At 63.1% G+C, this 26,649-nt stretch overlaps 1 protein-coding gene across 5 annotated transcripts in view; it reads left to right on the forward strand.

The window, feature by feature from the left end:
* Positions 1-24,186, forward strand: part of LOC123819006 (butyrophilin subfamily 3 member A2-like) — a 45,450-nt gene extending 21,264 nt beyond the window's left edge. Inside the window, exons 1-9 of one of the 5 annotated variants that reach the window (XM_045839317.1) lie at positions 13,685-13,827; positions 15,005-15,129; positions 18,051-18,183; positions 18,393-18,734; positions 20,328-20,609; positions 21,813-22,019; positions 22,129-22,149; positions 22,229-22,292; positions 22,771-23,937. In XM_045839317.1, coding sequence (XP_045695273.1) covers positions 18,105-18,183; positions 18,393-18,734; positions 20,328-20,609; positions 21,813-22,019; positions 22,129-22,149; positions 22,229-22,292; positions 22,771-22,942 — 1,167 coding nt within the window. In that variant the 5' untranslated portion in view covers positions 13,685-13,827; positions 15,005-15,129; positions 18,051-18,104 and the 3' untranslated portion in view covers positions 22,943-23,937. Of the gene's footprint in view, positions 1-13,684; positions 13,828-15,004; positions 15,130-15,881; positions 15,951-18,050; positions 18,184-18,392; positions 18,735-20,327; positions 20,610-21,812; positions 22,020-22,128; positions 22,150-22,228; positions 22,293-22,770 lie in introns of those variants that run through there. The other 4 variants (XM_045839318.1, XM_045839319.1, XM_045839313.1 and 1 more) reach the window with 4 other exon arrangements.
* The last annotated feature ends 2,463 nt before the right edge of the window (positions 24,187-26,649 follow it).

Here is a 26,649-nt window from a genome sequence, read left to right on the forward strand (position 1 = left end):
GGTCCCGTGGTCACGCTGAGTTTGTCAGCATCTTGCCTTCTCCTGGGGTCACTCGCAGGACAGTCCACTCGGCCTGGAACGCACGCCCCGTCCACCCCCAGTCCCTTCCTCTCAGCCTGCTTGGAACTGGTCTTCTGTCGGGGCCAGCCCATTGCAGCCCCGGGGCGGATCTCTGACCGTCTGGCTGGGGGTTGTCCCCACACCACGGGGGTCATGCTGACTTCAACACCCATGCACGAGATGACCTGTCCCTGAGGCCTGCGTCTCCTCAGAGGGACTTCGACCTCTGCCCCTCGCCCTGTGCGGGGCCTCATCGAGGGACTGTCCTCCCCAGCACCCTGCGTGATCCCAGGGACAAGGCTCCAGTGCGCCGGCCACGTCCACCTATGCACCACAACTCCCAGCATGCCGCGGGACGGTGGTGTTGAAGCCTGGGGCGGTTGCGCAGCTACCTGACCTGTTCCCTAGGCGAACCAAGGGCTGGGCGGGGTTCGGCAGGACTGTCAGTCCCAGGAAGCACACCAGATTCTGGGAATGAGTCCCTGTGGTTTGGGGTCCAGGATTACTAGGACGGTGGGTCGCTCCCAGGAGCAGGGTGAGTGCTGACAACAAGGCGTTCGAGAGGTGACCCCAGCCGGAGGGGCTGGCCCCTGGGTCAGACAGGGGTCACCCTGGTCCTGTTGGGCCTGAGTCCTCCGGGGGTCTTGGTGGGCCGCCCTCTGGGCCCAGTGTGGCCGGATACTCTGGGTAGACGCCTGCCTCTGAGGCGGAGGGGAGACCGCCTGTCCGCAGCAGACTGGACCTGAGCTGGGGACACCCTTTTGGGATTGGGCCCTGCCCCGCGAGACCATCGCCTGCGCAGTCTCAGCCGCCCCTTGGGCTGTGCCAGAGTCCTCTTGCACCTCTACCCGTGACGGTCCCATGTGGCCCCATCCGGGCCTCACCCTGGTGCCCCAGCTGGACCTCGGGGACAGGCCGAGCGTGAGGGGTACTTGGTCCTCTGCCTGGCTGGGTGTCATCCGGGGGTGGGCGGAGGGTGTCTGAAGTTGTTACTGTGGAAAATGAGGCCTCAGACACCGGGGGCACGCGGCTCACAGGAAAGGACCGGGATTTTATGACGGCGTTCTTCGCGGCAGGCAAACCGCATATTGGGCGTCAGGACCCCTTTATTGGCCGGGAGGGTTGGGTGAGCAGCCCTGGCGGCCCTGCCCACTGAGTCCCTGGCGTCACTGGGGTAGACGGGGGCGTCCGCAGGCTGGTTCCCCGGGACCCGCGGATTCCTGACAGTCTGGGGCAACCTTCCCTCAGGACACACGCTGCACGTGGGTGTGTCCCCTGGCTGGGGGAAGTGAGAGGCCAACTCTTCTGAGACAGCCCCAGCCCCCAGCGCCCCCAGTTCAGGCTGTGCAACGCCTTCGGCCCCTGTGGTCCCCCTGCTCCCGAGGGTGTGCTGGGCCTCCAGGTGGGGGCTCAGTGACCAGGGAGGCACGCAGGCTGCTGAGCCACACCAGCACCCACCATCAGGGCACCCAGCACGCCACTGACAGGGGTGCCTGGATGCCAGCGCCGTCCCCACCCACAGCCGGGGATCACAGACGGATTGGGGAGCAGGCATGGTGGGCTGGGTCCCAGAGGCAGGGGATGGAAAGGCCTCAGCGATGGTGGGCCCGGGACAGACTGTCCGGGCGGAAAAGGGCAGCTGGGTTCCTGTCGTCTGTCCAGTGAAGCGGGTTCTTGATTCGTGTTTCACCATGAACAACGTTGCTGTGGTGTTTCGCTCCTTTTCGTGGCTTCAGAACTTGAGCTTTTCGGAGCCTTGGTGAGAGGCGCCCTGTTTTGCTCCATGAGGCCTGGGGTGGGACCCAGGAGGTCTGGATGACTGACAGGCTCCCCGTCCGGACCCTTGACCTTGGGGCATCTCCCAGACACTGTCCTTTCCCAGGACACAGCCCCCAGGTGCTGGGGCAGAGAGTGGTGGCCCTGTGTGCCTGCAGAAGCAGCTGGGTGGTGACCCTTCTGACGTTACTGACACGGCCGCCACCTCCGACTCCTCAGTGACGTCGGCCCCCCTGTCCAGAGTGTGTAGAGTGCAGCATGAAGAGACTCGGGGCGACCTAGGAGGTAGTACCTGTAGTTAACAACGTGGTATTGTGCACGTAAAATGTCGCTAGGCCCTGGCTGGTGTGGCTCAGTGGACTGAGTGCCGGCCTGGGAACGCAAGAGTCGCTGGTTGGATTCCCAGTCAGGGCACATGCCAGGTCCCCAGTAGGGGGCGTGCCAGAGGCAACCTCACATTGCTGTTTCTCTGCCTCTCTCCCTCTCTGAAAATAAATAAAAAAAAATTTTTTAAATGTTGTTAAGGTAGAGTCCAGGTAAAGCGTTCTTACTTTGAAAAAGAGGAAAGGAAAAGGTAACGTTCAGATGCCCCGGGTATGTTCATGACCCCCTGTGGCAGTAGTACCTCGGGTAAACACACGTGTGCAAACCCGTCACATGTATACGTGAAACACGTGCAGTTCCGTTGTGTCCCAGGCCCCCGCACGCACACTGCCCAGGAGACCCGCTTTGGGGCCGCAGCGTCTCTAAACACCAGCAGCGGGGTTACTGCCCGGGACGTCTGGGAACGCCCCCCAACCGCCGCCTCACCCAGGAGAGTCTCTCACTCCTGTTTGTGGGGAGAGACCGGGAACGAGTTCACGACGGCCGGAGGGAGCCGTTCTCGGGCTCTCCTCCCAGCCTTCCGCGGGGACGACGGGTGGCCGAGGCCCCTGTGGTTCCAAAGCGCGGACTGACACCCGCCCTCCACGCCGGCCACCGTGTTTAGGGGTCACGTTGAGCCCTCGGAGCACAGTCAGAGGCACGAGGACATCATCACATGGACCTTCGTGATCCTGAGAAAGGAGAAGAATCCACATGTCCGGAAAGTCATGGTGACTAGATGCATCACTGCTCGTCCAAGTATGAAATTCCGTGGGGCTACTGAGAAGGGTATTAGCCAAGGATATGAAAATACATGAACAAGGTTGCCACATACCTTGTTAAGGGAAAGAATCTGGCCCTGGCTGGTGGCCCGGTGGGTTGGGCACAGGTTCCGTTCCCGGTCAGGGCACGTGTGTGGGTTGCGGGCCAGGTTCCCTGGTGCGGGACACGCAAGAGGCAACCACACATTGATGTTTCTCTCCTTCCACTCCTCTCTGTCTGAAAATAAATAAATAAAATCTTTAAAAAAAAGTATCTGGTGCCTGCTAGTTGTCCACCCTAAAATGACAAGAAAGGGGATTTTATTTTATTTTATTTTTATACTATTTGGAAATAGATTTATTCATTGATTGATAAGAAAGGGATTTTTTACCCTGGCTGGCGTAACTCAGTGGATTGAGTGCAGGCTGCGAACCAAAGTGTCGCAGGTTCAATTCCCAGCAAGGGCACATGCCTGGGTTGCAGGCCACGGCCCCCAGCAACCACACATTGATGTTTCTCTCCCTCTCCCTCTCTCTCTCTCACCCTCCCTTCCCGCTCTAAAAATAAATAAATAAAATCTAAAAAAAAAGACAGGGATTCTTAAACAGCCCCCCGTGAACACGGAGGTAAGGGGAGAGGGTGCGGGACCGCAGAAGATGGAGAGTGAGGACAGTGTGCTCGCTGCCGTGTAGTTCCAATGAGCCTGCATGTCCGCTGGCCCCAGGGGCGCTGCAAGGAGGCGCTGCCTGCGACAAAGCCCCAGCGATGCCCGGGAACAAGGGACACGATCTGACTCTGCAACAGGGGTCCGTGCGGTCCGGAGAGCCCAGGTCTGTGCTGTTCCTGCGACAAGGAATTTAATCCGGGCTCGCTCTCCTCCCCCTCGCCCCTCCCCCAGAACACGAGGGGCTCGCTCTCTGAGGGGTCCACTCAGGAAGGCTCTGCACTCAGAGAACTGGGCACCAGTGGACTGTGTGAGACTTTAAATGCTGCATCAGGAAGTCCGGGCTCCCCTCCTCCAGTCCCCTTCCAACCGGGGAAGGAACCGGGTCGTTCCCAGCGGGACCTCCGCACACTCGGGCAGGTGTGCCCGCAGGTCAGAGTTGTCCCGCAGCAGCGAGGGGCTGCCTCCCGCCGGCCAGCAGGCCGCACCAGCGCGCCCACAGGCTGCAGGGGCGGGCAGGGTGGGGGGTAGAGGGAGCCAACCCTGTGCCCTGCGGGCGGGGGGCAGACGGGCACCGCCCCGTGGGAACAGTGTGGGGGTCCTGGGGAGCTGACGGGGGATCTGCCTCTGACCCAGTGACCCCCCTGCCGGGGTCACACCCTAGGAACCCCGAAACCCCAATCCAAAAGCACCCTGCCCCCCACGTTCACAGCAGCACAGTTTACAGGAGCCCAGTGCTGGGAGCAGCCCAAGTGCCCACCAGTGAGCGGACCCTGTCCCACCCCGTCCTGCCCTGGGCCTTGGGGGTCAGGGGGAAACACATGCACGTCCGGGCCCCAGGGTCCCTCCTGTGCCCTCCTCCCTCCCGCTTCTCCCCCGTCTTTCCTGAGCTGTGGGCGGGGGCCACAGCCTCCCTCTGCAGAGGGCTATGGGGTCTGTGCCCGCTGCCCCACCCTCCCTCACTGGCACCCCGGGCTGCCCGAGCAGAGGCAGGCCGCCCACTCTGGCCCTGGGGATGGAGCACTGGGGACGGTGGTCCCGGAGGAACGAGAGCAGGAGACGGGCCAGGGTAGCAGGATGGGGAGGGGCAGTCCCTGGGAGGAAGGGACCAGGCACTGTGGACCTCGGGGGCACCTAGGCCTGTGGCTCCCCAGAGTGTCCCAGCGGGCAGTGCCACTCTGTGCCCTCAGCAGTCTCATGAGACAGGTGATTAGACCCCTGCCTCCTGGGCCTGTTTCCCGCTGCTCCCCGATAACTGCAGCCCACCCTCCCCAAGGCCCCCTCCATCCTCATGAACTCTGACCCCTGCCCTGGGCCCTCCAGCCTCAGACAGCCCCTGCTGGTATGGAGTCTGTGCCCAGGAACACGCCCCTCCTTCCCAGAACTCCCCCAAGAAGACGACAGCCGGTGGGTGTGTTCCTTTATTCCAGAGGCTAGAGCACAGACCTGTCCCCACACTGTGGGGGCCCCAGGACATGGGCACAAAATCCGGAAAACGGGGCATCAGTCGGGAGGACACGGTCACAGCTGAGTGCAGGCTCTGTGTGCACCTACGCGTGCGGGTGCTCACACACGTGCACACGCAGACATACGCACAGGTGCGCACACGCACACCTGTGGCACTGGCCATGGAGCGGAGGGCAGACGCCGCGTGCCTAGGTATTGCCGCGGCGTTGATCCAGCAAGTGCGGGGGAGAGCGGGGCCCCGCTGGGCCCAGGGGAAGCGTTCCCAGGCGGGCGCAGGCCAGCCGAGCTCCACCCAGGGCTCCTGCCGCAGGTCGGCCCGGGCCCAGCTGCCTCAGTCCCGGACGGCGCCCCTACGGGCTCCAGGTGCTGGGATCTCCTGAAAGACCCCACATGCGGGCGCAGGTCCCGGGAGCAGCGAGGGCACAGCGTCTTCACCCCTGCACCTGCGGGCCACCCACAGGTGACCAGCTCTCCATGGTGCTGGGGAGCACCGGGCCTCAGGCTCCACTCTGAGTACCAGTAGTCTTTAATTTTTTTAATGATTTTATTTATTTCCTTTTTTAGAGAGAGGGGAAAGGAGGGGGAGAGAGCGGAAGGGAGGAAGAGGGACAGGGAGAGAAACTGCAGTGTTTGAGAGATACGTGGTTGTCTCTCATGCAGCCCCACCTGGGGACCTGGCCTGTGTCCTGACTGGGAACCGAACTGGCGACTCCCAGGCCAGCACTCAGTCCACTGCGCCACACCAGCCAGGGCCGGGGCTGGACACAGACAGGCTTCGGTCCCCTGTGGGGCCCGGAGGGTCTGCCTCCCGGGTCCCATGCGATGAGCCGCAGCACACTGAGCTCTCAGGGGCCTGAAAACACAAGCAGGGGTCCTCGGGGGGCTCAGCGCAGGGGCCCAGGACCCCAGGCTCAGGGGGCCGGCTCTGGTCTCAGCTCTGCCCTCACTGCTGGCTCCCCTGGCCTCGGTCCAGGCCCCGAGAGGACTGTTGGGGCCTCAGTTTCCCCACTGTGAACAGAACCCCACCAGGTCTCAGACTCCCCCAGCTCTGGGCCCTGGGCTCCTGTTTGGTCGACAGTCGGGCAGAGAGGGGCCCCTGGAGGGGTGCGGCCTCCTCCCCAGGTGGGGCTGGCCGGCCCTGGACAGGAGGCCGGGTCAGGGCCTGAGCAGTTCTCGGGGAGGACCACAGCTGCCCCCGCCCCAGGGGGCACTCACCAGGCTTTCTCCTCCGTCCCGGGGTCCTGTGGGCACAGACAGAGGAGTGTGGTCACGGGAGGCTGCCAGGAGGGCGCTCTCTGTGACGGGATGGCTTGGGAGGTGACGGACCCCCGCCCCAGACCAAGGACCCCACCAGGGAAGCTGCAGGAGGGGGCCCGGTGTCCTCCATTCCTCTCCCCGGTTTTCCAGTTCCACAACTTCTGGAACCTTCCAACAACACTATGTCTCTGCACCCAGAACAGCCAGCACCCTCTAGCACAGCAGCCCCCCGAATCTTCCCCATGGCCCTGCCAGACACCCCTGTGCCAGGCCAGAGGGACCTTGGAGACGGAGCTGACAGTGATTAATGACGCCTTAGTACCCCAAATCTACCAGGCCCTCAGCCCCAGAGGCCGGGGTGCAGTAGGGATGGCACCGAGATGGCTTCCAGGCTGTTCTCCCTTCTGGTCACCCTGTGGGGGGCTGAGCCTCAGCGGGGAGAACCCGGAGGACCTGGCAGGGGCCCGGCCCTGTCCTCCCGCAGCGCCCGGACCGCCCCCAGCCCGGGCTGTCACTCACTCTCCTCCGGGGGCTCCAACTCGGAGCGTGTACCATTGGGGGGCCCGCTGCACACAGGCTGGAATCTCCCGACTTTTGGCTTCTTCGTGCAGGCAGTGACGATGGTGATGCCCAGAAGAACCGCGGACAAGATCATAAAGCTCCCGACCAACCAGAGCCGGTGTCTGCCCTCTGACAACGGGAGAAACAGAAAGCGTGTCCCTCAGGTCAAAGCCGACCTGGTTTCCAGCAGCCGCGGGACAGAGTCCCCACAGACCAACCCCAGTTGCGCTGGTGAAGGACGTGAAAGCCCTCTTTCGGGGCACTTGCACCCCGCGTCCACGTGTGCCCACAGACACACGCACATGCACCCCTGGAACCCGTCGCCACAGGAAGGAGAACCCCTGCCATCGTAGGACCTTGGACACACCGGGGACGGGGGATAGGTGAGACTACCCTCAGAGAGACACCCCTGAGGTGACCCCATGTCACGTGGGCCCCAAACACCACCCAATGTTGCGAGACGTCCCCTCTGCCCTCCAGGGGTTCTGTCGTCTTCAGACCATGCAGGTGGGTCTTTGGGTCGTTGTGAGTTAGTTTCTGCGTCTGCTGTGACGTGAGGGCCCAACTCCTCCCGGGCCTGGGGACGTCCAGGGTCCCCAACACCACTGACTGAAAAGCTGTCCTTGTCATAGAGCGGTCAGGGCTCAGGGTCTGTTTGTTTAAAAATGTCCCGGAGTCCGTGAGCAGGAGAGTGAACTCCACCACGCGTGTCTGTCTGCACCTACGTCTGTGTGTCCCTCGGCCACACAGAGAGGTGACGCCCTGGCAGGTCCCACTGAGACCCAGGGGCTGGGGACACGAGCCTGAACGAGAGAAGCCAGGCACACAGGCCACATGTCACTGGATTCTGTGGCTGTGACCCGTCCTGAAAAGGGGGTCCGTCCCAGAAAGTAACTCAGAGTTGCTGGGGCCCGAGGGGGAGGGGCGCTGCTGGTCCCAGGGCTGATGGGAAGGAGCGGGAACAGCACTCCCCCCCCATCAGACGGCTCCCCCAGGTCACGGGGTCTCCTCTCCTCAGACAGACCCCTTAACAACAGGACCCCCTCTCACCTGGACCGGGCGGGCCACACACCGTGTCTGCCGTGGAGTTGCACTGCTGCAGGACCACTGTCCCCTCGGGACACCTGGGGGTGGGGGGACACATCTTCACTGTTCCTGCTTCCACGTCTCTCCAGCCCCAGGCTCCCGGGTCCACACTGTCACCAACAGAAGGTGTCTCCGTGGGGCGCTCCCCCTGCCCACTTTGGGGAGCACTGTGTGCTGTGATCACAGACCCCACGAGGGTCCCGGGGTCACAGGAAGCCCCAGCCTCACCCCAGAACCAGCCCTGGTCCCACGAGGAGGACAGGTGACCTGTTTCCCCCCCATGGATGTCCATGGCCGTGTGTGTGGGCCTGGGAGCTGGAGGGGAGGGTCCGCCCTGCTTTAACAAAGGCTGGGGCCGCAGCTGCTCCCTCCTCCCTGTTGCCAGCAGAGGGCGCACTGTCAGTGCAGCGCGTTCTGGCGTCCTGGGGAGGTTCGCTCAGGGTGTGGGGGAGCGACTCACTCGCTAAGGACCCGTGTGGGTGCTCCCGGCCCCCCCGAGCTGCACGGCCTGTCCAGGCCTCTCAGTCACCGGCCCTGTGCTTCCTCCACCCCTGGGTTCCCACCTTCTTTCTGGAGAGCTCGGGGCTTATTCTCAGACCCCAAAATCCAGATCACAAAGGGAAAAACAGTAGAGACCCCTCCAGGTTCAATAGTGTTCAGGAACCGAAAGCCCATCCAGCCTGTCCCTTTGATTTCTTTGGACAGAATGCAGCCCTGGAGAGGCCAGACATGCAAGTCCTGGACCCCCAGACACCGTCGTTCCCCTGGGGTGAGGTGTCAGGCACGCGGTCAGCCATCTGGGTGACCGTGGCTGACCAAGGACTCTGGTCCGATGACCCAGGACTCTGCACACAGACGGCCAGCAGTCGAGAGGACAGAAGAAATGTTTCTGAAAGACCCAATGACCTGAAGGCACCTGTTCTCAGGAGGTGACGTCAGGACCCTCCAGCAAAGCAAAGGAGGGACCCAGACAGGGGGAGGCAGTGGGTGGCGCCCAGGAGGATGGGGAGGGGAGGCCCTGCCTGGGCTGCTGGGCACAGACTTGAACTGGGGACCTCAGCTGGGGACCAGGGAGGGACACAAGTGCCAAGACTATGAGAAACACGAGGCTGAGGGGGAGCCCCACAGCCCTGTGACCCCGCCCACGGCACCCACGCCCAGTCACCTACGTGCTACACCTCGTGCAGAATTCCTCGTCGCCAGGGGCTTTGTAGAAACGGCCTGGTCGGCACTGGCACCTCGTGTTGCTGGTGGCAGTGCACTCGGCCACCTCGTCTTGGTCTGCAGTTCAGGAAAGCCTGCGTCAGTCCTGGGGGACCCGCCCTGTCCTCGTGCACAGGGGCGCCTGCGCGGGGTTTGGGCTGGAGACCCTATGGCCCGGGACGGAGCTCAGTCCATCACGGCGGGCCCTGGGCCGGTCCGAGGGTTCGTGTAACCCTGCGGGGGACGCCTCTGCCACCTGGTCCCACACCTGTGTCTCCAGGGCCAATGCCCGGATGGGGGCGCTGGTGCAGGAACAGGGTCACACGGACACAGTTTGAACCACAGTCTCAAAATGCCGCCCACAGGGAGTTTCTTTTAAAAAAACCTAGCTTGCCTGACTGTGTCTTCACCAATACCGCATGTTCACCTTTGTGGTTGAAAAAAATAAGTGTGTTTTTCCTGTGGGGTTGGCCACTTGTAAAGCATGTGTAAGGAATCTGGGCCCACAGGAACACTGAGGTTTCAGGGGTCACAAGCAGTGGACCCCGGAGGGGACGTCACCATCGTCTGAGCGAGGGAAGAATCCAGCCTCCGCTGCACCCGGGGCGTCAGGGGCAGCGGGGCGGGTGGGGACAGTCTCCACTGCGCTCTCTGCAGGGGAACCACAGGGGACTTTTCAAAGGAAAACGGGGTGACGGTCCGTCTGAGTGTGGACTGGTATTGGGGATCACTGCTGGTTCCCCTGGGTGGGTGATGCACCCCTGGTGCGTGCAGGAAGTGTGGGAGGTGGTGTGCTGGGGTGAAACACGGTGACATCGGCAGGTGACTGGGAAGTGGTTCTCACCCCCTCGCACACAAAAAACACACTTATGCACACATGTGCACACAAATGCACTTGTGCGCACACACACGTTCACACTTGCACACACACATACACAGGTGATCAAACAGCACCAACTGTTAAAGGGTCGGCAGCCTCTGTTCTACCCTGTCGCGTGCCCACCAGGTTGGAAGGGGCTGGTGACACGCAGTACATCATCCCTGACTCCCTGAGGGGTGACGTTTATCTTACTGCCTCTCCGTGTGCATGTGCGTGGGATTTCCCAGTTTCCCACATTGGACTGAGCACCTTCCCGTGTGAACACGATGACTGAGAATAGACATGGGGCTGAGAATGTGGAACCGGAGTGGCTCTCTGGGTCCTGTCACTTTCCTGCTGTCACACTACGTGGGGACCAACGTGGGAGCTGACGGACGTCTCCAGCCGAGTTTCTGGGGGCTGTGACCTCTGCACTGCGGGACCGGGACGTCCCTCCTTCACCCGAAGGCCCCGCTTTCCCCTCACGTTTCTCGGCTGCACTGTGAGCGTCCCTGTGGCCAGGTCCCGAGGCCCGACGTGAAGGTCCGGCCACGGCAGGGTCAGGGGCTGGCAGGTCAAGGCCAGGCAAGGTGCCCGGGGGAGACTCACCCTGGGAGCAGGTGCCACACAGCAGGCAGGACCCCAGGCCGTTGGGGGAACGCCGTGAACGTGCCTGGGTCACACTTGTCGCACTGTCCCCGGGTGTGGGGGCGGCTGCAGGGTTCACGGACATGCTCCCCTGTGCAGGAGGTGGGCGCTGTGGTCAGACCCCTCCAGGCTCGAGGGGCGTCCCTGCAGTGCAGCCTGCCCACCACGTCCTGGGGAGCAGCCCCCGCCAGTGGGAACAGAGAAACACTTCCGTCTGCAGTTTCAGATCAAAGTGACCTCTGGACGTCACTCCTTCTTGGACATGAGGAAGCACAGACCGCCCGGGATCCCACCTCGGCCTCCTGTCCCTGCCCTGCACCCGCCCCTCTGGCAGCTGTGCTGTGGGCTGCACACGTACCCCGGCCCCCAACCAGCAGATGCTGAGGACCCCGAGGACGCGCCTCTGGTTAGCAGGAGCAGGTCCCAGCACTCTGCCTCCCAGCCAGGGCCCAGGCTCAGCCTCTGGGAGGAGCTCCGCCCAGTTCCCACCCACAGGGGAGTGCCCTTCAGGACCCAGGAGCACCTCACTGGGCCAGCAGGTTCCTGCCACCCTCGCTGAGGGCAGACGGGGCTTCCTTCTACAAGGTGTGCCCTGGGGCCACGTCCCACCTCATGGGTGCTGCTAACCCGCCTCCCCCCTCACTGTCAGGAGAGGGCCCCTCCGCAGGGCCCAACACCCGTGGACTCTGCGGTCCCTCCAGGCAGACCTGTCCCGGACTCCCCCGCGGGGCAGAGCAGGCAGCAGTGGCCTGGGGACCAGTACTCGAGGGGCCCGCAGCTGTCGGTGGGACCAGGGTGTGACGCGCTCTGCTGGGAAGTCCAGTGGGCGGGGGCGGTCTCCGTCAGCTGGAACAGAACAGGGAACGTTCCCGGACTGCCCACCTGTCCTGTGCCCCGTGCAGCGGAGGGGGGTTCCCTCAGCTCCGCCCACGGCTCAGCTCAGTGAATCCCTGAGTCCCCCTCAAGAGGCAGGAGCTGCCCCCGCACCCCACCCCCACTCGGTCCAGGTCTCCTTCCCAGACCCTCTCCCTGCAGAGCTGGGGCCCCTCCCCGCACACGCCGGGGCCCTCGGAGGATCCACCCCTGGGCCCCCGCCCGGGCATCGCAGGCCGTGAGCTCACTGGCCCCACACGTGGGGTCAGGAAAGGGGCCCCCTCCCCCTCCCGTCCCCTGGGCTGGGACACGTGACAATGCCCAGGTTTCCGGAGCGAGAGGATGTAGTGACAGTGACACCAACCGCAGCAAGGACACATCTGGGGGGCCCGAGGGCTCCTGCATGTACAGAAGCCTCCTGACCTCCCCTCCCGCTTCCGCCTGCACGTCTCACTCACCGTCTCCTCTCAAATCCCCTGTTAGTTTCTTTCCCCTGTTTACACCCTGAGCTTCTCCGCACACCCCGCGGGTTTGCCAGGGGGAGGGCGAGTGGGGAGGGGGAGGGGGGCGACCTCCCTCCGCTGCCCCGCCCACCGACGCCCCTCCCCCGGTGCGATCCCGCCTGGGCCCCGGCGGAGGTGCAGCAAACAGGGTGAGATGCAGGGGGCGCTCTGACCCCGGGGCCACCCAGCCAGGGCCAGCGGTTCCCGGTCAACCGTGCGGTTCGCCGGGGATCAGTCATTCCCCCCGAAGCTGTAACCCCTCTGCCCCCACCGCCCACAACCTGCAAAGGCTCATTACCAGGGTCCGTCCCCGCGCGGCTGGAGGGGCCACCGCGAGCATCGCGTCCACGCTCAGGACCAGCGGCCTGGCCGTGCGCCCCGCTTCCCGCTCTGCCCAGCCGGGCGGCCCCGGGGAAGCCTCCCCGCGGAGGGAGCCCCGGCCCGGGTGGCGCGGGGACCGCGGAGGGGACGCCGCTGCGCTCGGCGAGCTGCGGCAGGGGGGCGGCCTCCGCCGCTGGGACCCCGGGGGCCCGGCGCCAACGCCACGGGTTCCCCCACCCCCCCTCCGCTCCAGACCCCCGGGGTCCGAGCCCTCCTGGGGTCCCCGCCGCTGTCGGGGGTCGCCCTCCACCGCCCCGCCGACCCACCTGCGCCCCGAGCAGCAGCGGCAGCGGCGGCGGCGGCGGCCCCGGGAGAGCGGACGTCCGCCGCATGGGGCCCGGCCGGAGGGGCGGCCGCAGCTGCCAGCGCAGTGCGAGTGCTCCCCAGGGCTGGGGCGGGCTGTGAGCAAGTTGGACACAGGGTGACGCACCGCCGCCACGACCGTCCCGCACGGAGTGTCCCTGCAGGTTTCCCCCGCCCCCGGCCGCGGACGGCCAGGCCTCAGGGCGCTTCGGGGCAGGTTCCCGGGAGGCTGAGGGGCAGTTTCCAGAGAGTTAGGGGACATTTTTCTGGGAAGCTGAGAGACAGTTTCTAGAGAGCCTGAGGGGCAGCTTTCAGGGAGGCTGAGGTATAGTTTTAAGGGGGGCTGAGCGGAAGTTTTCAAAGATGCACAGGTGCCGTTTGCAGGCAGTTACGGGGCAGTTTACAGAGAGGCTGTGCGACTGTTTTGGAGAGGCTGTGGGGCAGTTTTCCCAGAAGCTGAGGTGTGGTTTTCAGGGAGGCTGAGGGGCAGTCTTCACGGAGGCCGAGGTGTAGTGTGCAGACAGGGCGGGGGCAGTTCACAGAGAGGCCGCGGGCCCCCGGAGGAGAGTGAGTGACAGCCCGGGCTGGGGGCGGGGTCCGGGCGCCGCGGGAGGACGGGGCGGGGCCTCTGCCAGGTGGTCCCGGTTCTCCCCGCTGCGGCCCCTCCCCCACCCGGAGCCGCCCGAAGGGGAACATCCCGGCAGCCATCCCGGTGCTTCTCTGCTCAGCCCCAGGCCCCGGGGCTCAGGGACGATCGGCCCCTCGGCCGTCTGAACGGTGAGGCTGTTTCAGCACGTCCTTACCCCCGCGTGGCTCCAGGGGACCCACAGGGAGCCGGCGCGCTCGAGAGAGCAGCCCCCGCAGAAGAAATGCGGCGGTGGCGTCGTCCACTGGGGGCGCAGTCGCCCTGTAGGCGCCCACGTGTAGCCCATTCACTCCAGACCGGGCCGCTGTTCCCGCCGCCGTTTCTCGGGCGCTGCGGACGCGGCGGGCTGCCGCGCAAGTGAAACTACGACCCCGACCCCCGCGTCTACGGCTGCCCCGGAGCGGCGCTCGCTCAGGTCTCTGCGCGCCCCTCTCCGGGCTTGGCCGCTGCTCCTTGTCCAGGCGGGCGCGGTGCGGGTGGGAGCGGGGCGCTGGGGCAGGGCAGACCCCGACAGCGGGGCGGGGGTCACCCGGGGCTGGACCACAAGGCGGGCGACGTGCGAGCTCTGAGCGGGGCCGGGGCCGGGATGGGGAGTCCTGCCGCCTTGCCTTCCGTCCCCGTCCCCGCGCACTGGGTCCGAGCGGCTCGGGGTGGGAATTCTCCCAGCTCAGGGGCGGCCCCGTTCCCACTCCCGCGGGACCCCAGATTCTCCGCGGGAGAGGCGGGGGAGGGCGTGGGGAACACGAGGCCGAGCTCACTGCTGGTCCGGTTCCTAACACGCCGGGCAAGGGACCGGTCCGCGGGGTGCGCGCCCGGTGCAGGTCTCCCTGCCGAGGGGGACCTGAGGTGGGTCCACGGTTTTCTGGGGGGACGGGGGACTGTCCACGTTCTCCCCGGCCTCCCTGGAGCCTGGCGGGCGGAGCCCTGACTGTACAGAGAGGGTGAGGGAACCGAACACTATTCCCCTTTCGGACCAGACGCGGGTGGGGGTGGGCAGTAGCAGCGGCTGCAACCCGAGGGCGTACACACAGGGCTTTGGGTGGGAGCACCAGTGGCTCCCAGCCCAGGACATGATCCTGTAAGTGCTCGAAGGGGAGGAGGGACCGGAAACTGGAGCTTGACTTGCGGTTGCTTGTGTTGCTGAAACCCAAGCCACTCCTTTTGGGGACGGTTGGAGATTTCCTCTTAAGAAGCTGGGTTTTTTGTTGTTGTTGTTTGTTTGTTTGTTTGTTTTTTACTAAAAATGAACTGTGGATCCGGGCAGACTCCTGGGCTGCCCTGTGACCTGACACGGAAGCTGCAGAGCGGCCCCGGGGGGAGGGGTGGGCACAGGCTCCTGGGTGCACGGTCGGCACCCCTCTTCCTGGAGCTTCAAGACCTAGGGGAGAGCCGAGGGTGAGTCGAGTCTCCAGTCCCTGGGACACATGGAGCCGGCAATCAGCCCAGAAGGTTCCAAGGAGACAGGAGCCGAGGGTTGGTGCTGTGCTGGGGACAGGCTGCCAGGTGCTGTGGCATGTCAGGAAGACGCCTCAGGGACCAGGTGGGGTGTGTGCCCTCGGCCACACCATCACCTCTGTGCGCCCCCTTCACAGGGCCCTATGTCAGGAGAGACTGTGACCTGGACCGTGTCACCGAGTGCAGCCCCTGCGAACCGGCTCCTTCACCGCCCACCGCAACCGGGAGACCGCGTGCCTGCCGGGTGCCGAGTGCCACGAGGGTGAGTGGGCCCAAAGAGGTGCGGGGGTCCTTTGGTTTCTGCAGCCCGCCCTGCAACCACCTTCCTCCTAGGAATCACCCCAAGTGTGGGCGTCACAGGTGAGGAGGGTGACAGGTCGGACATGATGCGTGTCTGTGAGGATGACACCCATCTGTGGTGAAAGGTTCTACCTGAGGTCCCCGGGATGCAGAGCCACTGTTGAGAGAGGAATGCACGTGGGTTCACCCCTCACCTCTGGGTGCCCCGCAGTCCGATAAGAGGCTGGGGTTCTGCCACCTTCCCACCCCGCACTCCCACCAGGGCAGCGACCCTCCGCCCACAGTCCCCTGCACTGGGTGGGGGACTTAAATCCGAGCAGGGGTCAGGCCAGGTAGAAAGGCGGCAGACTCCCCCGGCTGAGGTGTCTGCCTCGCTGAGAAATAAACCGCAAGGGGTTTAAAACGAATACATTTCAGGATTCCTTATTGTCCTTCTGAGGAGAAGGCCATCGGCGTTTCAACAAGGACAGCCAGAGTCTGGGCTTGACTGTGGGCAGCGAGGACGGGGTGACCGTGTTGCTCCTGCCGACCCTGAGCTCAGTGTGTCCCCCGTCGCGTGTCCCCTCTTCGTCTCCCTTCTCTGTCCCTCCAGCCGTCGGGGCGGAGGCTGTCCACTCTCTGGTTGACCTTGTTCCCGGGTGGTTTCTGCGTTCGGACGCAACCGCAGGAGGGGCTGACGACCCCTCCCTCTGGTTACCCGTCACTGCTGCTCGGAAGTGCACCCGTGTCCACGTTGTGTCCTGCAACCTCACTGCCTTCATTTCCACGTTCTCACGGGATTTGGTGGGTCCCAAACAGTCCTACGTAGCCCGTCCTGCCGTCTGCAAGCAGTGCGAAGGCTCCCTCTCCCCCGATTTGCTTGCTGTTTGTCTCTGTCTCACGTGTCCGCTGTTGCTCGGACCCCCAGTGCTCTGGGGCGGGTGGGTGGTGAGGGTGGGCGTCTGTCTCCCTCCTGATCGGAGAGAGGGAGCTTTCGGCTTCTCACCGTTGTGTGTTGTGTAATGGTGTGCCTAGGAATTACGTTTTTTTAAAGACTTATTTATTTTTAGAGAGAGTGGAAGGGAGGGAGAAAGAGAGGTACAGAGACATCAGTATGTGGTTGCCTCTTATGCGCCTCCTACTGAGGACCTGGCCCACAGCTCAGGCATGTGCCCTGACCAGGAATTGAACCAGCGAACGTTTCCTTCCCAGTCCGCCGCCCGGACCACTGAGCCATACCAGCCAGGGAAGGAATTATGTTTTTAATAACACATTTTTATTAATAATTATAACAAAGCCCTGGCTGGCGTAGCTCAGTGGATTGAGCATGGGCTGGGAACCAAAGTGTCGCAGGTTCGATTCCCAGCCATGGTATATGCCTGGGTTGCAGGCAATGGCCCCCAGCAACCGCACATTGATGTTTCTCTCTCTTCCTCCGTCCCTTCCCTCTCTAAAAAGAAATAAATAAATCTTTAAAAAAATAATTATAACAAAATTGGATGCAATTTATACACTGTGCTCTGATAGATTTTAGTATTGTAGATGAACAGCATTAAATGTGAATTTTTGTGTTAATGCCAGTTTCTCTTTAAAAGCAATTCCTGCTAATATAATCTGTGGGGCTAAGGATAAAACTTTTTCAGGACATTTGGTATACCTGGAGGAACAGAACCAAAAATGAAAAAAAACAAAATAGAACACAGGAACTACCTTCTGGAGGGTGTGTCCCTTATAGTCCAGACTCCCCTCTCTAGGGCAAGAGTTCTAGGAGTCCATCTGCATCAGTGACCAGATGGCGTTGTTGTGAGAGGCTGTGTTTGGCCTCAGTTAATTTTTTTGACGACTTTCCCAGAGCAGTGGCCCATTTCCCGACGGGTGATTTACCAGCCCACCTGCCCACACCTGTAGAATGTGGACCAGTTTTTCACCAAACCTGCGTTCCCCACCCTCCCTATTCCCCTGATCTCACCCAGAGCGAATGTTTTTCTTTCCCACATGAAAAGAGTCCACAAAGGGAAACGTCCCGACGTGGAAGACGTGAAACAAAACGGCAGAAGCTCTAAGAGGCGTCAGAGCCGCCGAGTCCAGAGAGTGTTCAGGGCGGTGGAGGGACGTCCCCACGGGTGTCCCCCATCCAGGGGGGACCATGTGAGGGGGACCGAAGGGTAAAGGTGTGAGAATAAAAGCAGAATTTTTATAAGTAAATTCTCTTTTTGGGTCGCCCCTTGAGTATATGCAGCCAAATGCATCCACGGGAGTTCACATTCACGTGCAACACAGGATGTAATTACCATTCTAAGTTATTTAAATTTCATTCCTTTATGTTTTATATTTTAAAATGGTCTGTGATAGGAATGAAAAACAATAAATATCCTCCAAAAGATGTGGAAATGTGTCCCCCACTCTGGAAACGTGTATACGTTAGACCTTTCAGATAATTTAAAGCACAGGGTGGAAAGGCCGTGAGCTTCTGCCCTGGGTGACATGGACCCTGTGGGAGGGGCTGAGCAGAAGGGAGGTGAGGGGGAAGTACATGCTGGCTGCTGTGCGGAGCGCGGCCTACAGGGGGCAGCAGCGGGAAAAGGGACTCAGAGCCCAGGGGCCTGCCTTCCTCAGAGGGTGGTGCTGGGGGCGGGCACCTGGCTGGTTCAGGGAAGTGTGGGCCAGTGGGGGGCTTCTGAGCAGGTTCCCACAGGAGAGCCCGGTGCTCCCTACTGGCGAGGGATAAGGTACCTGCATTACCGCCCCACGTTTCATGGCTGATTTCCATGGTGGGATCCAAGGTGAAGAGACCCCCAGGGGACATTTGCAGAGGAGGCTCTGCGGTTCCCAGTGATGGCCGTGGTGCCCGGGTCGGCCCTGGGCAGGCAGCCTCTCCACATGGAACCCTCCTCCTCCTTCCAGGTGGTCCCTGCTGCCCAGCCCCTGCTGGCCTCTCTCTGTGCACAGCAGGTCAGGATGGGGAGGTGCCTGGTGCCCCGACTGCCCGCCCTCCCTGTGTGCCTCGCCATGGTCCAGCTGCTCAGCCCCTGCTCAGGTAGGACCGGCTGTGCGTCTGTGTGTGCGCATCCTTTCCCTTCGGGCCCAGTCAGAACCCTGCACCCCTCCCACCACTGCAAGGCCTGTCCATACTGCACCTGCGTGAGGACTGAGTTCCCGTCTAGGTGTTTGTCACCTCACCCTCCCTGCCTGGGACACCCCCTCAGTCCCAGCTCCCTGTGACAAACCCCGTCTTCTGATGACCAGCTGAGTTTGCTGTGGTCGGACCCCCCGAGCCCATCCTGGCCATGGTGGGTGAAGACGCAGACCTGCCCTGTCACCTGTCCCCGGAGATGAGCGCTGAGAGCATGGAGCTGACATGGGCAAGACTCAGCCGCAGGCAGGTAGTGCACAGGTATGCACACGGGCAGGAGGACACACCGGCAGAGGAGTTTCAAGGACGAACTTTGATTTTACGAGAGGACGTCACTTCGGGGAAGGCCGCTCTGCAGATTCACAACGTCAGAGCCTCTGACAGAGGAACCTACGTGTGTTATTTCCAAGATGGAGACTTCTATGCAAAAGCCCAGGTGGAGCTGCAGGTGGCAGGTGAGGCTCAGGCTTGTTCCAGGCTCCTTTCCATGGGCGGGGGCAGAGGCTGCAGACCGACCCCAGAGCACGTGGGCTGCTCACCAGCATCCGCCCCCCTTCCTCCATCTCTGCTCCTCTGAGGCCCATGACACACCCAGGGGACCCCCGGGGTGACTTCCTCCTGCACCCAGTACAGAGTCCCCCACACCGCCCACCTGTCTCAGTGGGGAGTGGAGGTGGGGGATGGGAAGGCGGAGAAGACCTCTTCGCAGTGGGTGGCACATGGGTGTTTGGGTTCAGCATGTTCCAGACCAATACTGTGGGGCCCCAGGGGCCCGCTGTGGTGGGTCCAGGAAGCTGAGCTGCAGGGACAACACCTGTGGGGCCCACGTCCCCCACCAAACCCCCGGGAACACAGCTGCAGGTGAACAGGTTGTGTCCGTCCTCGGTGCAGCGAGGGAGGACCTTCCCCTGGGGACGGGGACACCGGGGTGTCTCAGAGAGGGGGCGTCAGGGAGGACGTGGTGCGGTACGGGGGGATGTGGAAGCAGCGCTGGGCTCTGGGTGGGACGCAGTCCGGATGGTGCAGGTGTCACTGGTCACTCACAGCCGGCAAAGGGAGGTGGGTCACTGCACACGGTTCCTGTTTCCTCTGTACTGTCACCCCACCCTTGAGTGGCCTTGACGTGGACCTGACCCACCCCAGTGAGGAAGCGCCTTGTCCGAGGTGCTGCCCCACGAACGTGCCCGTGTCTGGGCTTCAGGGGTGCAGTTCGAGTTCCCCGGACACAGCCCTGCCCTGTGGCTTCCAGTGTGTGGGGGCTGGTGGAGCAGGGACGGTGCAGCCCCCTGGCCTTGTCCCCGCACGGCCCCTCCTCAGCCTGCTGTCCCTTCCTGGAGACCTCCCCTCCCCCGACGGAGCCCTCCCTGCAGGACTCTGTGTGTTCAGGTCCTCAGAGGGCTTCCTCCCCCTCCGTGTGTTCAGGGGGTGAGGGCAGGTGGTAGTAACTCCCCTCTTCCTGGCCCCGGATCCACTGTCTTCCGTGGGAAAGGTTCCTCTCTGCGCAGCCTCGCTATGGACACTTCAGGGTAGACCCTGGAGGGAGAGCCGAGCAGCCTGGTAGTGAGGGCAGCAGCAGCCTCCTGAGGGGCCGTGCATACGAGTTCCCGCTTGGGTGGTTGCAAGACACCGTGTGTCTCCTCCTTCTCCCAGAGGGCCACGTCCCCACAGGACAGGCAGCGTTGATCTAGCACTAGGGTGCGACCCACTTAGGCTGAGGGATACCACCTATGTGCTTGCCCAGGGAGGGGTGAGGGGCTGTGCCAGGGACCAGCCTGTCTGGGGCAGGGGGGAGGGGAGGCTGCGGCAGTCTCTAAGGGGACTTGGGGGGAAGCAGCCTCTGCTCTGGCCCAGAGCCCCCTGGATCCAGCACGAGGGTCCAGCCAGGGTCAGGCAGTGGCCCCATCGGGGATCAGTCTCTGCTGCACAGCACACGCTGGGAGCAGCTCCTGGTGAGTCCCTGCTGGGCTGGTCAGTGTGGGCGCCCCTCCCTGGTGAGGACACCCCACCAGTATAGAGGGCTCCCCACGATTCAGCTCACTTCTCCCCAGCGCTGGGCTCTGATCCCCACATTGACATGAAGGGCTACGAGGCTGGAGGGATCCGTGTGAACTGCACGTCTGCCGGCTGGTACCCGCAGCCCCAGATCCAGTGGAGAGACGCCAGGGGACAGAGCTTGTCCTCGGAGGCAGCATCTGCGGCTGCAGAACCCCAGGGCCTTTATGCAGCCTCAGCCTCTGTGATCCTGGAAGCCGGCTCTGGGGAGGGGGTGGCCTGTGTCATCAGAAACCCCCTGCTGGGCCAGGAGAGGTCAGCCAGGCTGTCCATCTCAGGTGAGTGCCCTGCCCCCTGCCCAGGGCTCTGAGGTGCCCCTGGGGGAAGGCTGCTGATGTGGGGCCTCTTGCCTGAAGCGGTTTATGTCACAGACACCTTCTGAGCTCTTCCTGCCACACACGGAGCCAGGCAGTGGGACGTGGGGGCAGATGGGAAAGTTCAGCAAACACACCAGGAGGGGAAATACATACAACCCAAATCTCAGTGAAAGGGGTAATCTCCTTACAACATAAAGGAACATGGTGGATAAAAGAGCAAAAACGGGAATCATCAGTTTCTGGGAAGGTAAAACTCCCAGGAGGATGACAAATCTGATGGAACAGGGAACTATTTCCCCCTGGGAATTTGGCAGCAGCAGGACAAACGAGGAGGTGGGCGCCCTCTGGTGGCGGGCTGTGGGGAGACAGCCCCGTAGCCGTCTGTGCTCCCCGTGTTGGATGGTGTTGGGGTGGGTCGGCCCCCGTGCTGTGGGGGCGCAGGGCCGTCTGCACCCGAACTGCTCACTGACTGATGCAAACGCACTTCTGGGGACCACCCCACGGGCCAGCCTGCAGCGGTGGGACGTGACCCCTGTGACCGGGTATGTTTAAACCAGTGATCCCCGGGACAAAGGGCAGAGCCTGGGGGTGCCCACCAGAGGGGACCCTGTGTGCCTTGGGGTGCTGCCCTGGGGGAGAGACACGGGCCTGCGGGCTGTGCTGGAGCGGGCAGGTCGCCGAGACACAGGGCGAGACCGACGGCATACACAGCAGCCGCATAGGGGCCTGATTTCACTGTAAACAAGATGAAATAAAATATTTACTTTTCAAAACTGAATGAAACCTGCGTGGCACTCACCCTGCGTCAGGCACTGCATAAGCACTAACTTAATGCTCTCACTGATCAGGACGCAGCAACAGACGGTTACATCATTAGTTGAAGGTCACAGCCCTGGTCGGGCAGGAGACCCGGGACTGGAACCCAGTTCCCCCCAGTCCCAGAGTTTGTTCTTCATCACCCAACTCTGCTGACTGAGGGGGCAGGTAGTCGGGGCGGGGGTGCAGAGGGGACGTCAGTGACACTGTGTGTGCGTCCTCATGCTCCCTCTCATCCCTTGGGGGGAGAGACGTTTCAGGAAAACCGTCCTGACTGTGTGGCAGTGCGAATCTGGGCACTCTGGGGACAGAAAGGTCCCTTCAGGGGCTGACGCCATCCCTTTGCAGGTCCCTTCTTCAGGAACATACAGCCTTGGGTGGTGGTGCTCGCGGTGATGGTGCTGGTTCTTGGGGAGCTCCTGGTGGGGGGGGCATGCTTGTTGTGCCAACGGCGGAAGAGGATCCAGGCCCTGTCCCAGGAGAGGGAGAGAGAGGAAGCTGAGAGAGGAGCAGCGTGGGCAGAGCTGCAGCAGGAGCAGAAGGGAAGCGCCCAAGGTGAGGCCCAGCTGCAGGTGGTCGCCACCTCCCTGACCCGCCCACGCCCACAAACCACCTCCTCCTCTGCATCTCCTTGATGGGGCTTCCTTTTTGTCTTTATTTCCAGAGACACTTCAGGACGTGCTCAGTAAGTCCCCATCCCGGTCCCTGTGTGTCCTGGGGTCTGTGGTGACATTGTCACTGACTCCACGGGTGGTTCCCTGCAGGGCGGAGAAAGCCCAGGTACCGAGCACCTTTGGACTGGGTCCTGAATCAAGACCTGTGTGATGGGTGAGTTCAGCCCCTTCCCTCACCCCTGACCGCCCAGGGGAGGAAATGAGGACACTAGTGGCACCAGGCAGGGGTCTCTCTGAGGGGAAGGGGGCTGAGGTTTCTCTCCACTAGGGGACACAAGGCCCGGACACCCCCAGAATCCCTGGAAAAATACCCTCCTCTGGTGAGGTCCCGGGGCTGCACTGTTGTCAGTGGGACGGGGGTGGGGGTTTCCTGCAGCTCAGGTGAGGGGCGTGTGCTGCTTGTACTCTCGTCCTCTGACAGCTCAGGGACACCACCCACGTGACAGATACAAAGATCAGACAGTCGGGAGCCCAGCGAGGTTACAGACCTCGCCCCTGCTGCCCGCACAGCCGCTCTGGTCCCTCTGGTCAGGAGGGGCCACCTCAGTGGACACATCACCCCGGGGCTCCCCACCCTCGGGCCCCGCAGGCCCCTCTGCCGGACTCACTGTCTCCGTATGAATGATCCTCAGGCATCTCAGGAGCCGGACCAAGTCACGTCGTCTGGTACTCTCCTGTCCCCCTGCCTGGTCCCTTCTGCGAGGGCAGCCTGGGCGCCCAGGGCCTCCTGTGGACCCTGGACCTGGTTGCCAGCTGGGACCCTCACAGCGCACAGCACACGCCACGCCTGCCTTCCAGGATTGAGGCCGAGGCTCCCTCCGTGATTCACTTTTTTGAGCCACGAACAGGATGTACTTCAAATTCGGGCAGGGGGTTCCCAAATCTAGCTGGAGGATGTTCATGAGGTCCACGGGACTGGAGGAGAACGACATTGTCATCTGTGAGCACGAGGCCCCGGGGACCCTGGCGGAGCAGCCCCACAGGACGCTGCCGCGCTGGCGGAGCGAGCTGTGTGGCTACTGAGAAGCACAGGGGCCCAGACATAGAATACGTGGGCCCGTTTGTCAGACGCCTTGTTAAGTGGAGGAATCCAGTGCCTGCTTGTTACCCGCACTACAATGACAAGAAAGGGCTTTTAAACAACCCCCCGTGGACACGGAGGTAAGGGGAGAGGGTGCGGGACCGCAGAAGATGGAGAGTGAGCGACAGTGTGCTCACTGCCGTGTAGTTCCAATGAGCCTGCATGTCCGCTGGCCCCGGGGGCGCTGCAAGGAGGCGCCGCCTGCGACAAAGCCCCGAGATGCCCGGGAAGGAGGGACACGATCTGACTCTGCAACAGGGGTCCGGGCGGTCCGGAGAGCCCAGGTCTGTGCTGTTCCTGGGACAAGGAATTTAATCCGGGCTCACTCTCCTCCCCCGCCCCCCTACCCCAGAACACGAGGGGCCGCTCTCTGAGGGGTCCACTCAGGAAGGCTCTGCACTCGGGGCCCCCGGGCACCGGTGGACTGTGTGAGATTTGGTGTCATTAGTTTGTTTCCTGAAGTGTCGTCTCCAGGCCCACACAGCTGACCCCCAGACTGTGCGGGCAGCAGAAGGAACAGAGCACAAAGGGCAACGCAAAGCCCGATGGTTGTGCCCGGAACGGAGCGCGGGCGAAAGCCGTCCACACGGGGTGGGGGGCCGTCGGCACCCGGATTTCTCATGTCACAGGTCAGCTCCGCCAAGGCCGCCAACCCTATTTTCACTCCCTGGGTGGGAAACACCGCACCAACTCTGAGCCTGACGCCCACGCTGGCTCGTAGCAGAGGTGTGAGGGTTTCCTGTCCCTGTCACAGAGGGGCCTGGCTTCTGTTCATAAAGTCTGGTTTTGGGGGTCCCCAGGTCCTGAGTCCTCGGGTGTCATGAGGTTGAGTCCCATCCCTGTTTGTCGACGCGGTCAGGGGCCATGATGCCCGGCCCACGTCCTCCCAGCTGAGCTTCTGTGTCGTCCCCTGGGTTCGGGCGGCCTTCCAACCCCCCACCTGCAATTGGGGCCCCTGCGGGCGGCCTGAGCGTCAGAGCTCATGGGTCTGCCTGGCGTCCCCTTGGCAGTGCCCTCCGAACAAGAGTCAGCTCAGGTCACGTTCAGTCCCCCGAGGTCGCTCCCTAGAGTAGGACAGACCCTGGGGACACACAGACCCCTCCGTCCCAGCACAGCGTGCCCCCCACAAAGCCCTTGGCATTGGCATACCCGCGGACGGGGGTGCGGCCTCCCCGTCCCACTGGGCCCCCCTCCAGTGGGGAGACCCGCCGCCACCCTGGTGTCTCCGTGTGCGACCGCCACAGCCGTCCCCCACACCTGCACCAGCGTCCCTCGGATGCGGGGCCCCCAGGCGGGGTCATAGTTCAGTGTTTCAAGGTAGCTGACGATCCCCCTGCCACGGCTCGCTCAGACGGTAAAGCTGTTCTTCAAGGCGGTGGTTCCCATCCGTCCTCTGATTCTAAAGTGGGCTCTGGGGTCTGGGGTCTGGGGTCTGTCAGTGGTTTCTTACTTACTTGTGACCTGGTGCTGCTCCCCCCTTTGCTCTTCCTCTCGGTCTTCCTGATGGTTCATGTGTCCTCTTTTACGTTCCTTTCTCTAACCTGTCGCAGTGAGTGTGGTTGTTCGGCAGTCCTGGTCGGGAAGGTGCGTCACTGGGTGAGTGTCCTGCTGGACTCTCCCAGGTGAACAGACACCTTTCTTCTCGGGGTTTCTCTGCCCCGTCCCCGTGAGTGAGGAGCACACCGAGGTTTCAGTCAGCTGAGAGAGAGGAAGCGTTCTCCCAGGTCCCCTTCCAGAGACACAGCAGCCCCCGGGGCCGTCCTGCTCCCCGCTGGCGGTTCCGCCCGGGTTTGATTTCCAGTTTCCGCACGGATTCGGCGGCGGTCTGGGGTCCAGAGCACCCGGGGCTGACGGGGGCCCTCAGGGGCCCCCTGGGAACTCACTGTCACTTGTTCTTTGCTTTCACCAAACTTCTCTGTGACCCTGCGGAAGGACAAGGGTGAGACTTTAAATGTTGGGACACAAACTCCCTGGCTCCCCTCCTCCAGCCCCCTCCAACACGGGAAGGAACCAGGTGGTTCCCAACGGGACCTCCGCACACTCGGGCAGGTGTGCCCGCAGGTCAGAGTTGTTCCGCAGCCGCGAGGGGCCGCCTCCCGCCGGCCAGCAGGCCGCACCAGCACGCCAACTGACAGCAGGGGCGGGCGCGGTGGGGGGCGGAGGGAGCCAACCCTGTGCCCTGCTGGCAGGGGGGCAGACGGGCGCCCCCCCCGTGGGAACAGTGTGGGGGTCCTCGGGGAGCTGACGGGGGATCTGCCTCTGACCCAGCGACCCCTGCGGGGACCACACCCCAGGAACCCTGAAACCCCAATCCAAAAGCACCCTGCCCCCCACGTTCACAGCAGCACAGTTTACAAGAGCCCAGTGCTGGGAGCAGCCCAAGTGCCCACTAGTGAGCACCCTGTCCCGCCCCGCCCTGCCCTGGGCCTTGGGGGCCAGGGGGAAACACGTGGACGTCCGGGCCCCAGGGTCCCTCCTGTGCCCTCCTCCCTCCCGCTTCTCCCCCGTCTTTCCTGAGCTGTGAGCGGGGGCCACGGCCTCCCTCTGCAGCGGGCTGTGGGGTCTGTGCCCGCTGCCCCACCCTCCCTCACTGGCACCCCGGGCTGCCCCAGCAGAGGCAGGCCGCCCACTCTGGCCCTGGGGATGGAGCACTGGGGACGGTGGTCCCAGAGGAACCAAAGCAGGACATGGGCCCGTAGCAGGATGGGGAGGAGCAGTCCCTGGGAGGAAGGGATCAGGCACTGTGGACCTCGGGGACACCTAGGCCTGTGGCGCCCCTGAGTGTCCCAGCGGGCAGTGCCACTCTGTGCCCTCAGCGGTCTCATGAGACAGGTGATCAGACCCCTGCTTCCTGGGCCTGCTTCCCACTGCTCCCCGATAACTGCAGCCCACCCTCCCCAGAGTCCCCTCCATCCTCATGAACTCTGACCCCTGCCCTGGGCCCTCCAGCCTCAGACAGCCCCTGCTTGTACGGAGTCTGTGCCCAGGAACACGCCCCTCCTTTTCAGACTCCCCCAAGAAGACGACAGCCAGTGGGTGTGTTCCTTTATTTCAGAGGTCAGAGCACACACCTGTCCCCACACTGTGGGGGACCCAGGACATGGGCACAAAAATCGGAAAATGGGGCATCAGCCCAGAGGACACGGTCACAGCTGAGTTCGGGCTCCGTGTGCACCTACGCGTGCGGGTGCTCACACACGTGCACACGCACACATTCGCACAGGCACCCACACGCACACCTGTGGCACTGGCCATGGAGCGGAGGGCAGACGCCACGTGCCTAGGTATTGCAGCGGCGTTGATCCAGCAAGTGCGGGGGAGAGTGGGGCCCCGCTGGGCCCAGGGGAAGCGTTCCCAGGCGGGCGCAGGGCAGCCGTGCTCCACCCAGGGCTCCTGCCGCAGGTTGGCCCGGGGCCCAGCTGCCTCAGTC

The sequence above is a fragment of the Phyllostomus hastatus genome, unplaced genomic scaffold (assembly GCF_019186645.2).
Source record: "Phyllostomus hastatus isolate PE091 unplaced genomic scaffold, TTU_PhHast_1.1 phas_contig_293, whole genome shotgun sequence".
Classification (NCBI taxonomy): Eukaryota; Metazoa; Chordata; class Mammalia; order Chiroptera; family Phyllostomidae; genus Phyllostomus; species Phyllostomus hastatus.